The sequence below is a fragment of the Pelmatolapia mariae genome, linkage group LG9, assembly GCF_036321145.2.
Source record: "Pelmatolapia mariae isolate MD_Pm_ZW linkage group LG9, Pm_UMD_F_2, whole genome shotgun sequence".
NCBI lineage: Eukaryota > Metazoa > Chordata > Actinopteri > Cichliformes > Cichlidae > Pelmatolapia > Pelmatolapia mariae.
In genome coordinates this window covers 17865442-17880411 of record NC_086235.1, presented here as the reverse complement: position 1 = coordinate 17880411, position 14970 = coordinate 17865442, and the positions used below count along the sequence as shown (strand labels likewise).

The following is a 14970-nucleotide window of genomic DNA, read 5'->3' as shown; positions in this document are numbered from 1 at the left end:
GATGGCGTCAGGCAGCCGACATGACAGTAAGCAACACATGTAAGCATGCTACAACAAAGCTTAACTGTAAATCATTAGGACTTACAATTCAAAGTATACAGTAATGACAGAAGATAGCATGCGGGTTAGTGGAGCATTCCAAAACAATACTGAAGTTAGGTCATTTGATTATTTAAAATGGAGTTGGTTGAAGCTCATATTTGCTGTATGTGTCAGCACCTGAATTTCTGGAGGAGTCAGAGGTTTCCAGTTGTTGGCTTTCAGTTGGTGGAGTTCATCAAACTTCAGGCTAATGTTCTCGATGGACAGCTGGAGCATGTCCCAGAATCCAGCCAAGTCCTGAGAGACGGGCCGCGGGTGCGCATTTGGATTCTGATACACAAACATCGCATGCATGGAAACCACACATAAAAAAATTAATACGGTTTATAAGATTATCACACACTTTTTCGAAAAAATGCTATTGCTCTATAATATTTAATAGGAGTTAGAGGAATCACAAAATTGGCTTTAACTGTTTAGCCAAACAATTTTTAGAACTGCAATGGAACAGATTTTCTATAAATCAGGTGAGACAGTTGCATCATATTGTGATAAGTGGGAGTACTGGAGTTGGTCTGAATCATAGATCTGCTGTGATTAAAAAACAGTTTGTTAATCTGTCTTGTCATCCTTCATTTAAGAAGGTTAAGCGATCCATTGCTACATAAACACAAACACAGCAGTATTCCAATTGTATATTTTTGGATTTTTTTCTCAGTAAAAGACAAAAATTATTTTTTAGTTAAATAAATCTTGCTGTTTTTAAATAGCTTAAATGTTTGTTAAATAATCTATAAATAATGCAACATAGAATTTTACATTTTTAACAAAAGGCACAAAAAACAAATCTCTGGGTTTTAATGAAGATATGTAAATCCTGGGATCAGTATTCAGATATCCACACAGCCATGCTCTTTCCTTTCATCTGTGAGTGACTGCAAAGATGTGATGTCTATAGTAGATGCATAGTAAACGAGTTCTGGCCTGGCCTGTCAGAGTGATTTGTGCAGGATGATGTCAGTGTGGGGGAGGGCTGAGGGGAGCATGCAGAGGATGAGGTGACACATACCAGATTCTCCTCACACAGCTCCCGGAACTGCTGGAACTTCTGGGACATCAGCAGCTGGGCACTCCCCACTGCACTGCGGATCTTACCCAGGACTGCAGAAAGACACAGACGCACATGCATGCACACACACACCCACACGCACACCCACACAATGCAATTACTCACAGGACTGCATACTGCAGGCATGTTGCACCACTAACAGAGGGGCTGCATTAGTAATGCAACAAAAAAGGATGGACTAGAAACCTGCTTCATACGAGCATTTCAAAATACAAAACATCTGTGAACATCAGATGAGAATGACAGAAATCCAATTATATTCCACAATTCTTTTTCCAAAAACACAAAATCATTAAACACACAATGCAAAACGCTGCATGTTTTAAGCATGGTCAAATCAAGCACCTGGTCTCAACAGCAACCTTTTATTTTTCTTACAATCACTTTCCAGCAGCCTCATGCATAAGATAAAAAAGACTACACAACTAATTTAAATGTCACTGATCAGTGATATGGACTCAACTGCTAGGCAACTGCTAGTACATAAGGCTAGTGCTATTAGAAACTGAGAGGGTGAGTAATGAACCTGTGCTGCAGACAAAGACTTCAACCCCTTCAGGATGCGTGCGAGTGTGTCTGTGTGTGCACGTGTGCATTGTAGTCTGGGATCAGGGAAAATATGACCTTGAGACAGCCTCCCTGTTATCCATGTTCTGTGAGAAAATCTCTTGCCTGGAACCAAAACACTAGCTGCATACGCAATGGCATTTTCAGTACAACATGAAATCAGCTGCGCAGTAAGGACAGGTACGAATACAGTGCTTACAGTCTGCGGCTTGTTTACTCAGTCTGGTATGTCTGTTTGAGTGTACGTGTGTAAAACATATTTAGATGTGTGCATACAGGCGAGCGCTGTTCTGTGTGTTACATCAAGATGAAATAGTTGCCTTGAAGGGGCACTCGGCAAACCCTGTGTGAGAGATCATTATGCAGTGTATCCAGAGGACACAAGCGTGGCTGGGCCCAGCAGTGGCCTATTGATAAGTATGCACGGTATGTCTGTGGAGGCCAAAGGGCCTGAGACAGGAACAAGCAGCTATTGTGGTCCAATACCACAAATACCAGCACCCTCCAAATCAAAAGAGGAGAGGAGGAAAGGATGAAAAATAGACCTAATATCACTGTATAACAGAGTAGAATTTATCATGACATCTAAACATAATGAATCAACTCACTCTCTTCAGGCAGCTCATTCTCCATCTCGTCCTGCTCCATCTGTTTACACCAGCCCTCCATACGCTCTGTCTCAGCCTGCAGCAACTTGAGGAACCAGCGGCCGTCACGCGGGCACACCGATCGCCCAACCGCCTCCAGAGCCTCACCCTCTGGTTCAGGTACGTTGTCCATCCAGGGGTCAGGAGGAGGCAGGATGGACGGGTCAAAGCCCACCTCCCCGTAGTCATCTCCGGCACAAGCGTGGTAGTGGTTCCCAGAGCCCTGGATGCTGACGGTGGAAGTGGCAGCATCGCGTGAGTGCTGGCGCGGCATGGTGGCGCAGAGACGCAGCGGCAGCTCCGGAGCGTCTGATGGGTCGTCGAGGTCAGCCTGCACAGCTGTGGTTACACTGTTGGAGCGGGTCATTCTGCGGTGACTAGGAGAAGATGTAAGAATAAGTTTACGTGGGACACACAAAGGTATTATTGATTCTTCACCTGTTAAACATCTGATTAGTTTATTTTTATAGCCTTCCTTTTAGCAGCAATTATCATCACAATGATTTTAGCGATGAATAGCTTTTGTATTGTGGAACATCTTTTGTGTGTGAGTGTGCGTGTATGTTTTGTCACCTGGCTCATTCAATAGCAACAGTGTGTACAGGCCTCTGTCACACCGCAAGCCCTGCTGTGGGACCGCTGCGCATACACAAATAGTGGTAGCACAAAAACATACATGCACACACACTCACACCTGGAACCCTTCTCTACAGCTGGGCGTGCCATGTCGCATTTGACTCAGAGGCTTTGTGCCGCTGTCGGGCAGCCTCTGCCAAGTCTCTCCACACTATGTGCAACAGCAGAGACATGCACACACATACACACACACAGAGCTGGCGATGTTCTATAGAGCAGCTCACCACCCAAGAGATAAATGGGATGTTAGAGGGATGCGGGTGTTGGGGGAGGAGAGGAGGGGGAGGGAACTGGCAGGCTAACTTCACAGTGATTGGACAAGCCATTAGTCTAATAATTGATTACAGCTCAAGACGTAAAGCACATAATTTAATAACATATACAAAAATGTAGCAGAGTGGTGGTCATTGAGACACTTTAAAAATAAGTGATACACTTTGATGAAAAGGCATAAAAGCCCTCATGGACATGGGCTCTAAGGATAAAAGAAAATAACTGGGTATTAGTGCTCATTTCAGTTCAACACAAATGCCCCCATTCAAAAATCCATTATCCTACTGTGAGACATATATGGGATTGCAATTGTCCTGTCAATAGACCCTCTCCACCAGGCCTGTTAGCTTTACTCTAAACCAAAAACTGCCCACAGTCCTCTCACACATGAAACCTCAACCTGACCTGCCTGCAGCATGACACACAAATGATCACCTCTCGCTCAGCCCATCTCCGGACACACACTCCTCCTGAACTCTACCCATTCATCTTTACTTCCCCCTTTTTCTCATTCATCTCCCCTCTTCTGTGAACACAAAAAAAAAGAAAGCATGATGGGAGTGGCGTCGGGTAGATCAAACAGCGTGTATGCGCTTTACGTGTACATGCCAGCAGCCCTTCGTGTGCGTGTATGTTTGTGCGAGTGTGAAGAGCAGTTAAAGAATAACTCCTCCAAGCAGGTGTTCAGATCTAATGACCACAGCCTGCTTTCTATCAGGCTGCTAACAACTTCCTGCAGGAGCAGAAACAGGCAAAGCCAAACACTGCCCAGACAGACAGACGGTTAGATCAACAGACAAGAGGCAGAAGAACAAAAAGAACTAGGGCGTTTTAAAGGATAAAAGTTAATGTGAAAGAGGAAAAAAACTATAAAACACAAGTAAGGTATGCAAGAGCTAATAAAAATCACAGAAAATCTTTCCTCTTCCTACATTCAAGTAATGGAAAGTGATAAATCACCACAGAGATGGTGTTTTGCATTCCATATGCTGCTGCTGCTCTGAACCAGAAGGTCCTACGTTTTCTTCATTTTCCTGTCATCTGCAGATACTTGGTTTACACTTAAAAGCAAGAGGAAATGGCCCTAAAAAAAAGAAACATGCCTTATTTGGATTTAATGTCTAATGAAAGCCTTCAGTCAGCTAGGACAAAAACAAAAAGGCTAACATTGCTAATTATCCCTTATTTTAAGTTTTCAGGACTAGTGCAGTGCCTGTGTGTAACAAAGGCATTGCAGTTTGACGGGCTATCAGCCAAATGGTAAATTCCATGGCTGAGAAATGAAGTGTGTCAAAAAGTATCAAAAATTGCAGTTTTTAATTAATAAACACTGAAAACAGTTTTGTCTCTGTGGCTAATTTTCTTCTTCATACAAACATAACATGAGGTGTCTGCTAGGCCTCACCTCAGCTAACCCGAGTCACTGAACTGAACCTCTGTACATTGTTTGCATTACTTTTGCCATTTGGAGACTTTTAAAATGTAATCATCTGAGAAATAGTTTGGTTTGATGTGATTTACAGCCCATCTAAGGAAATTCTGCTTCATTTTTGGTGAGTGACATGTTATGTAGTACATTAATAACCCAAACTAGCAGGTTTCTTGGTCTGTGTGATGCATCTAAGCAGCAGCTTGCTAACTTCCCTTGCTACCACTAGCTGATAACTTACTGCTCCACCCCCTCATCCAAATATGGTCTCTTCTGGCCATAAAAAACATGGTGGCCGCTAAAACGTCAACTTTGGGGCTTTAAAATGCGGTCCACAAACCAGTAAGTGACATCACCGTGGTTACATCTTTACACTGTTAAAGCCTCTGATGACAAAGGCAGGAAGCTGCTGAAAACATACCGTGGTGAAAGTGTGTCAGAAAAGAATTTTTAGCCAAAACATGAGGAACACTTGTCTAAACAACTTCATATTAGACACTGGACTTCTGGAACACGAGGTTCAGAGCAAAACATCTGCCGAGTATGAAGTACATCAGATGAATGTTTGGTGAAGAAAGCGAAGAATACACACAAGCACACAAATACAGAGAGAGTCCTTCATAAAACCATAGCAGTGTTAATTTCTCCTCTTGCTGGTGACAGGTAGTAACGGGAAAAATCAGGGCTGGCACTAGCCTTCGTGGTGAGATTAGGAAAGAATCTGTACAGTGTCCAACATACCCTAAATTTAACTTGTGGGGCCGTAAAAGACCAACCTACATCAAATAAGTCATCCTGTTCAGTTTGCATTTAAGTAAATGCTTCATATACAAATATTATCATATTAAAAAAAAGAGGTAAAAGAGAGAAGGAAGATGTTTGTCTAAAGACAAGCATGTTATTTGTTCTTTCCAACACTTTTACATCTCTTTCCACTCCCCGTCAGTTAATCCTAGTTCAAACAGCAAGCTGAGGTTATGACCTATGACTGCTGCATAAAAACACACAGACACTCACACCCACACACACACCTACAGACACACTGAAGAAGGCCGTAGGAGTCTGGCACTCTCACTGTCTGGGAATCTAATGTAGGGGGCAGCATGCCCAGACCTCCCAGGTGTGCACTCATACACACCCACACACACACCATTACAGATGAATGCCAACAGGTAAACAGTCATGCATGTATCAACAAAAATACATGCCAACCAACACCAAACATTAACCAGAAAAATGCATTAGCTGCAGTCCAGCATAACAACAAGTCCAAACCTAGGTAGACTACAGCCTATCTGGATGAGTTAATATTTGGCTTGGCGTATCCAGGAACTCAGAGCTTGGTTGATCAGCTGAGACCTCCTCCTTTCAGAAATCCCCTAACATTCCACGTCCAGCACATTTTGAAGTGCTGGACGTGGCCCTCTCTGTGACCTTTGATAAAAGCTTATGTCGCTTTGAATTTTAGAAGCATCCCTTCAATGAGTTGCAAAAACCAGAAACTGGCTAAACGGACTAGCTTTCCTAACTAAACAGAAGGTTCCTTAAAAATAACAAAAGTGGTGGTGGTGGTGATGGTGTGGGAATGAAAGCAGACAAATAGGCTACAAATGGCTGAGTGTCCCACCAGAGAACTTAAAGGAGTGTGGTGCAATGTGAGCTAATGAAACAGCGAGCACACTAGGCTCTTCTCCTCAAACTGGGAACATGCAACAGAATGAAAGGCTAGCTGACAGCGCAGCGGTCTCTCAGACCTAAACAAACTCAATAAAACTCCCTCCTCTTCTCCCTCCCTCACTCCCTCCCACACATACACAAACACGCAGCCCCAAACAGCCTGAATCACAATGACTGGAGCAACAGATGGCTGTCAACTCACCCCCTCAGCTTTCCAATCTCCCTATACCACATCCTCTGGCCCAGCTGTCATTTGGGGCCCTTAGTTGAGGGGGCTCTGACGCCAGCCACCCCTCAACTGTGGACAGCTGCTGTAGGGAAGCCGGGGGGGGGGGGAGGAGCCTGTAACACACATTATCAACCTACCCTGGTTTCAAAAAACAGGGATACCCTCTTTCTGATATCCCTGTTTCATCTCTCTCCTTAGACTTATCCAGTTTCACTTTAAGAACATCTACTCCCTTTTTTGTTTCTACTCACCATCGCTCGTCCTCCACCTGAATTCCTATCGACTGGAATTTAGACTGCTCCTCTGTGGGCCCTCCTTCTTCTGGGTCCACCTAAGAGAAGGGGGAGAAATTCTCAAACTGTCTGCATGCCAGAAAAACTGGATTAGAACTCTGACTGAAACCCAGTCTCATTTACAAACCTGGATCCCTATGGACAGGCACTTGCGGAGAGCTTCTCTCTGCGCCTTGGTGTCCGCAGAAACGTGTGCAACTGCGGAGGTGGTGGCGGTGGCAGTGATGGTGATGGTGCTGTTGGTGACGTGCTGGCTCGCAGGGCCGTGCACCTGAGCGTTAGCTGCCTCTATGGCCGCCGTCAGGGCCTTCATGCTATCGATGCTCTCTGTAGAGTTGGACAGGCCCGGCTGGGAACTGATACCCGTTCGTGTGCCGGGACCCCCGTCCATGTACGCATCCTGGGCGGACTCGGTGCTGCTTTGGGCTGTGATCGATATAAAAGGTTTGGATGGGGTAGTTCGTGGTGGGACCGGAGGAGGGGTCTTTTTGTAGGTGGTGATGCATGATGACACTGCAAAGAAGACGCACACAAAAAAGACAGACGTCAGAAATATCTTGGTGCTTGAGTCTGTGTTAGAACCTAAAGGTGCGAGGTTTGAGAGAAGTGGATATTTGTGAAGCAGGGTCCACTTAAATGCAAGTACAATAATAATTTAATAGACATTTAAAGAAGTAAATGTAAAGTAGATGAAGGACATCAAACATACAGTAACCGCCATTGAAATTAATTTTTTACATATATGTAGATTGATGGCAGTTCACCCAGAGGTCTTAGACTTCTGTGCTGCAGTCAAAATGTGCAGTAGATTAGAGCCAACTTTGACAAATCAAAGCTGCATCTAGTAATAGGATTAGTATGTCAGCCACTTGACCCACTGATCTAGATGGTTAAGCTCTATACGCACTGACTGTACACATCCAGAGCAATGTGATTGTGCCAAATATAGCTCTCCCTGCTTATGTGTCCTTATGTGACAGAAGGTAAATGACACTGCTGAAGCCAGCTACAGAGCTGCATGCACCCCCGAGGCTTTGTGTTAAATGCAAGCAAGTATGTATGAAAAAACAAAAATCATCATTGCTTTTCCCAGTAACTGTCTTCCTCTTGCTGTCAGCATTCTCACCCTCTCATGTTACAGCTACAGGTTGTGTGCAGACAATGGAGCCTCTCTGACACACACACACACACACACACACACACACACACACACACACACACACACACACACACACACACACACACACACACACTCACTCTGAGTCAGAAGCCTTAGAAACATGCCAAAAGACAAGAAGCATAGCCTGTGTGAGGGAAGATATAAACAGCCACCTCCTAACTATATTATGATTTGGAGTCTCCTTCCTGGCTTGGTGCTACTATCAAAAGTAGGTCGCCCTTTCTGCGTTCTGTGGCAAAACTAGGACGGCAGGTTTCCTGGATCCCTTTTTAATCCCTACAAAAGACAAACATCCTACCATGGTGAGATCGTGAGTCTGTGCGCGGCACACAACTGTTGCCAACCACACCCAGCACACGCAGCGCTGTATATAACTATTACAGGGAGAGCTCTTGTTTGCTTTGTGTCTTGCCATCTCGCTGACAGCTACAGAGAGGCCTTAACATACTGGAGGTGAGCAGTGGGGCTGACTTCATCCTTTTGGTTTGTCAGAGTCATTAGTTTGTACTCGTCCTCCTCCTCCTCCTCCTAGTGAAGATTTGAGCCTTTTGACAAGCTGGAAAGTATTCAGATAAGATGAGTGCTGCACTGAGTGGAGATCACAGCTTGTGAGTGTCTTTGATGATGGCAAAACAAACCACAATAAAGGGAAAAAAGGATGATTTACTGGATTTCCTTCTGAAGCTAAATACCATATGTAATTCTTTACAGATAGTGTATGTATGGGAATTACTGCCAAAACCAAACAAACTTATCTAAGTGTGCCATATTTGCACTGTTGTCTCGTTCTAACAGTTTTCTAGGGAAAATGGTCGACATCCAGGTCTAATCTTCAGAAAGGTCACACAGTACAAACCCATAAGAACAAAAAAATGTACATCGCACACACGCATGCACTCACACAGAGAGAGAGGGCGAGGTCCTGCCCCTATCAACCATGGGGTTTCAAAGGAGAGCATGCATCATCTTTCAGTTTCTATTCCCTGAAGTCATCTAAAAGTCACATGTGTGTGTATGTGCACATGTTGGATGACTGTATTTGTGTGTGAACTCCTCTCAAGCCTACAGAAGGGTTAAAAAGGGTTTTCATCTGCTCAAAGGAAAAAAAAGAAGAAAAAGACTGCATGAAACTGGAGACGACGCGCTGTGTCCCACCCTAGCTGTCACTGTGAGAGCCAGACACAGTGGAGAATGACAGGGGTTTCAAATGCCAAGACAGGTTAAGTAAACACTCGGGAGTCTGAACATGCCCACGCACAAGTACGCGCACACAGGCCTGGAGAGGCACACAAATAACATTGACACAACCCTGCTTAACATTTCAGCTTCTCCACATCAAGGCAGACCGCACACTTCCTGCCAATGATATGCTCTCTATCCATCAGGAACTGTTGTCAGCAGCGTACCAGCCTGTACCAGTGACTCGTATGCAAACTGTGAAAGGATGTGAAGTCAAGCATTTAACAAAATAAAGGATTTTAGTTTTATGTTGAAAAAACTTTCAATTATAATGAAATTAAACAAGTGAATCCTTTAACTTTAGCCTGTATATACAGAAAAATTAGCCAAAAACATCTGACCAAAACAACTTCCCGGATTAGACTGAGACCAAGTTTCCAGTTTCCACATAGCTGATAAGAAAATAGCTCGACCCCCTTACAGCCATGAAAGCATTAGACAGCTATACTGCCCTGGACCTCCCACACTCGCAAGCATTCAAGGACAGAGTAAAGCAGGAATGTGATGCAGGACTCCATCAAACCCTTAGAAAGGAATGTGAAAACCTCTCTTTACTAACCACAGATAAACAGTGACGAGCACACAGAGAGGTTTGTCTGTCACTTTATAATATCAGGTCAGTGCAGCCTTGATCAAAGAGTAAAGAAAGTTCATATTCTCTTGTGTGCAAAAAACCAAAACCAAAACAGGACTAACTTCCTCGCTTAATGGAAAGAAGAATGTGGAATTTTATCTCTCTTCCCACGGAGAGGTAGGTGCAGCCTGCTGCAAGCATTGTCATCTCCAAGAGGAGAGGAGTTTGTGAATGACAAAACTTTAGTGGCTCTCTGCCAAATCCTCTTTTGACGAACGCTTCAAAAGTCCCATGCAGACAAGTTGGTGTGAATAGCAGTTCTTCTTGGCAGGGCACTCTCCCCACCCGTGGGCTTGATAATATCAAAGAAAGCCCTCTTCCCTCCCCTGAGACAAAGCAAGTCTCCATTCATTTCTCCGGCCTTAGGAACAAAAACAGACTCGCTAGCCACCTCTTTTTTTTCCTTTTCTTTTTTTTGACTGCGCCCCATTTGTGTGCCTGCATAGGTGTATGCTGTTTCCTTTATTTAATCACCGTGTTCATGTTACTAGACAGATTGAAGGCAGGCAGCTGCCTTGTAATCTCCAATCTGTATATCTGTGGGATAGGCCACTTCAAAGAGCAGACGGTTTGGTTTAAGAGGCTAGCTAACAGGAATGAGCTCCCCCGTGCGGGGGCCAAGGGCAAATCCACCACCATCCAAAGAAATACAAAGACTGGGATGAGGGGCGGTCGGTATGGGGGAATATTGACAGCTGCGTCCAGCTGCACTATGTTTGGGATCAGGGTCTGCCAGAGGGGAGAGAAGAGCGAACACAGAAGAAGAGTCGAACAAGACGGAGGAGGAGGGACCCGGGTAAATCACAGAGTTACTGCCCGACTCCTTCTGCTCACTTTGTCCATTTGTCCGTCTCACTCCCCATCAAGCACACTCACTCACACAGAGGCCCAGCTGGAGTCCTTTGTGATAGCGTCACCATGGCATCACATAGCAACATGAAGTTTGCTGGGAGGCCTGGTATTTTACCACCAGCAAGCAGAGAAAGAGCTTCCACTGGTCATTTGTTTACTCTGACAGGTTACACCAGTCAACAGGAAAACTTAAAAGCTGAAGTGAAAAAGTGAAACAAAAAGCAGAATATCAGCAGAGGCACGGCAGCTGAGCGCTCCTGCGCTGTAAATAAATATCCCAGAGTGTTTTGTTTCTTTTTTGCCTCGAAGAGCTGCCTTTGTACAGCTGAATGCTAAAGTCTACCAACCAGTTTTTCTTGGACTGTTTTCAAAAAGGCTTGTCATTGTGTTTCAGGGACAGTGTTATTGGATGACAAGCACTTGAAAGGTTCAGACCGTATGACGTTTCACTGCTGTTCTGAACAACAGTGCAGCACTAATACCAATCCTGACTCAACACTGCCTCTAGAAGGCTACTTTAAACTGAAAGAAACAGAAAGAGTTTACGAGAAGCCTTGTCCTTTAACATTTTCTACATGCTAAAAACAAAACTTAAGATAGCAGATTAGCTGTTTGTTACTTATCACTGTTAAGTTAGTATTACAGACACAACAAACACGGCACATGATATACAATGAAACATGAACGTTTCTGACAGGCCTGTGAGTCACCTAAAAGTTTCTATGAGACTTCGAAGTCAGTCTGCAGCTCCCAGCCACCAGAGGTCAAAGGTCAGCAGAAAGGGTTTCTGCTCTCCAGATGCCTGAGCACTCAGTAACAATAGCTCACTGTGTGTGCCTATGCGTATATGTGAGAAGGAGGGGAAGGTGGCGGTCTGCGACTGCCCTTTAAAGGAGTATATTTAGCATGTGTGAGTGCTTTTGGGGGTGGTAGTCTTTAGTGCAAATGGTGCCAAAGTTGTAAACATCCTGAACAAACTGCTGATTTAAATGTATTTTTTTTTACGTTATCATAAGGATGCATATCAGTATGAAACATGTGTCAAATATGCCTCTAGTGTCCTCACACCAGCAGTGCTATCAACAAAGTTGTGTTCTCAGCGTGCCCCTACTGACAGAAACCCGTGTCAACAGTGGGTAACTGCCCTGGCAGGCTTGTGTCTCCTGAATCACTAGATAAGAGTTTGTTTACAACTGTCAGCCACCGCTAAATCTGGCAGGCAGCTGCTCCCTGTTAGGCAATAGATTTATTTCACTTAACCTACTTTCCTGTGTTCCAAGTTCAAATAGAAAGCCTGGTTACCTGGATTCCTCTTTTATGGCTTGATGCTCTCCTCGCCCTGTCAATCAGTGACAGGTGTGGGCAGATACAATGTGGACTGAGACGTTAAAAACTAAAGGGGAAAAACAATAAAAACTGAAAGTTCACATTAAGCTTTTCATTTTAGGTGTAGATCTAATGTTTTAGGATCACATCACTCTTGAACTACGCAGCTGATTGTTTTATACATGTATATAAAAATCATCAAATGACTAACAATTACTCTAACAATAGTGTAATTGCCAACATCAACACTGTAAATGCATGCTAGATGACACTTGTTGCACTGACAGGTATAATCAACCAGGATTTCACATAAATATGTACTCTCAAAGTTCCTCCCTGTAGTGAAGCATGTGGGCTTGTCTTCTTCAGACAAGCCCACATTTTTGTTGTTTTAAATCAAGGGGCTTTCTTGTTAGACCTGCCCTGTGATGGCTCCAGGCCATATTTTTTTTTCTCCCCTTCTCCTCGGCCTGATGAGCCAACAGACACACGAAGAAATACATCAGCCTTTTCTTTCTGTCCAAAAGACCTGCCTGCAGGGGCTGAAAGCAAGCATATAGTCACTCAACATAAGGGGGAGAATTAGAAGAGCGTGAGAGAGAGATAAAGATAAAATAACAGAAAGGGAAGTGAGATGGGACAAAGTGTGCCATGCCGTTTACTTCACTTACTGTACATTCCAGCAGCTTTGTGGGCCATAAACCTGAGTATTAGCTCAAACACAAACGTTAGCACACCCACACATCTCACGCATGCTTTCACTGCACTCATTTCCCACAGCATTGCTCACAGAGTGACTGATACTTTAAGAGCAGACTAGCTCAGTGTGCGCAGTGACACATCAGATGTGCTGGCAATGACAGCATGGGCAACTGTAACAAGTCTAGCATACCAAAAAACAGAATCATGTAGCTGAGGGGGAATTCAGAAAAGTCATTACGTGAAGTTATATTTGTGATTGAGCAGTGTCTAAGAATATGACACTTGTTCAATTCTTTTTAAAGAAGAAGAGAGAAGTCTTGATGTGGTCTTTTTGTCTTGCTAAGTGGATAACACAAGCCACTTAGGCCAGTGGCTTTTAAACTAAAAATACACACAACACACCAGTGTTGCCACCACACTGTCTCCAAGTGCTGAATACAGTTCAGATAAAACATGACTGTCCTCTAGAACTGAAAGCCTGTGGAATTACAGCCAAGCACAGAAAAATAGAACCACAAGCCTTGGGAATAATGCTCACTGGGCATAAACAGCAAACACAAAGGCGACAAAAAACACAAGAGGCTGATACGCAAACACACACGCACGCTTGCGTGCACAGAGGCATCAGCTTCGGGGCCTGAAACACAATACCGATGTCATGTCATTACATGAAGGATCACTGCTTGCTGCAGTTGTTATTTACATATAAATGCAGCAGAATGTGGTCAAAAGTTCACTTCTTCTTTCCTCCAACAAGAAAAGGCATGCTACAAGCTTCCTGTGGAGTTACTCTAAAAGTCCCCCCCAAAAAAAGAAAAAGAAAAAAGTCAAAACTTGATTCATAAAATGACCGGGCACAAAAAGTAAAAGGAAAGCTGGCTTGCTGTTTTTACAAGCGTTTGAGTTTACTCTTCCAGGAATGCCATGAAACATCAGTGTCGGGTGTTGTTTCACAGCACTGGGGTTTTTTCTCCTCGCATTCCTTCCCCCTTTCCCCCTCTTTGACGTTCTTTGTCCTGACCACTTGCACATGGAGGGGAAAGGAGACACTGGCGGCCTAATCCACTGCCAGAGGCACACTAAAGCCATCTGGGCCCAAAACCAAACGTTTGGCCTTCTGTTTCTCCTATATGAGAGGAGAAACTGGGAGGGGGGGTACATGGAAAGTTAAGAGAGAGGAAGGGGAAAACGAAGGAAAAAGGAAGGCAGGAGGTACAAGAGAGGCTAAAGGGGGGATTTGGAACAAGAACCAGGCAACACTAGTGCACAGTCTTTTGTGGTTTTCATTCCTGACCTTCTGACCCTATACATCCTGTTGACGGGGTCGGGGGGGGCAGAACGAAAGATGAGATTCCCGCTATAGGCATCTATGTGCGCCCAAAAGGAATGTGAATGCAACGAGCATGAATCAAGGACAAATATGAAAACCTATGAAGATGATACAGAGCTCTGGGTGTCTCTCTCAGGTGTGACTTTTCACACCCCTCTCTCCCTTCTTCCTGTGTGTTTACATGCACTCCCTGCCGAATCTTATGGGGGAGGAACAATGGTCTCTCCAGCATTCCCACTCTCCTGCTGAGAGCACCCGTTTGTCTCCTGCATTCCTTTTCCCATTCATCTCTTTCTCTCTCTTCCCTCCTGGAAAAAAAACTCCTGCTACTTTTTTTTTTTTTTTTTTTTACTTTTTACAAGGGGGAGGGCTCTGAGCATGTGTCTCAAAAATCTGAGTCAAATCAGTCCCCTTCGACACAGCCTCCCCCCTCCTCCTCTTTCCTCTCTGTTTTACTTGGTTAGTGAAGCAGCAAAGCTTTAAGAAAGGGAGGAGAAAGAGGAGATGCATTCTTTCTCTCCCGCTTGCTGTCTCTCAGTATGCACCAGCGGTGAGTTGCGGCTTATTTTTAATGACTGGTAAAAAAAAAGAAAAAAAGAAGGAGGGCTGGGTGTCTTCCCTGCCGGCCGCTTGCACACAGGCTCAGTTACTAAGGCATACACACACACACGCACACATTACTGTAGCTGAGTCTGGGACTTTCACAGAGAAGTCTTTAATTTGCACTGGGGCCTGGCCTCCCACACTGCACAGCCCAAACCACCCACTTACAGCCATGCACCCTT

At 44.4% G+C, this 14970-nt stretch overlaps 1 protein-coding gene across 5 annotated transcripts in view; it reads right to left on the bottom strand.

Moving 5' to 3' along the window:
• dlgap1b (discs, large (Drosophila) homolog-associated protein 1b) overlaps positions 1 to 14970 on the bottom strand; it is a 95682-nt gene that overhangs the window by 3148 nt on the left and 77564 nt on the right. For all 5 annotated transcript variants that reach the window (XM_063483518.1, XM_063483521.1, XM_063483520.1 and 2 more), the window contains 5 exons: positions 7050 to 7435; positions 6881 to 6960; positions 2347 to 2762; positions 1112 to 1203; positions 220 to 372 (listed from right to left, as the gene is read on the bottom strand). In XM_063483518.1, coding sequence (XP_063339588.1) covers positions 220 to 372; positions 1112 to 1203; positions 2347 to 2762; positions 6881 to 6960; positions 7050 to 7435 — 1127 coding nt within the window. The remainder of the gene's footprint in view (positions 1 to 219; positions 373 to 1111; positions 1204 to 2346; positions 2763 to 6880; positions 6961 to 7049; positions 7436 to 14970) is intronic.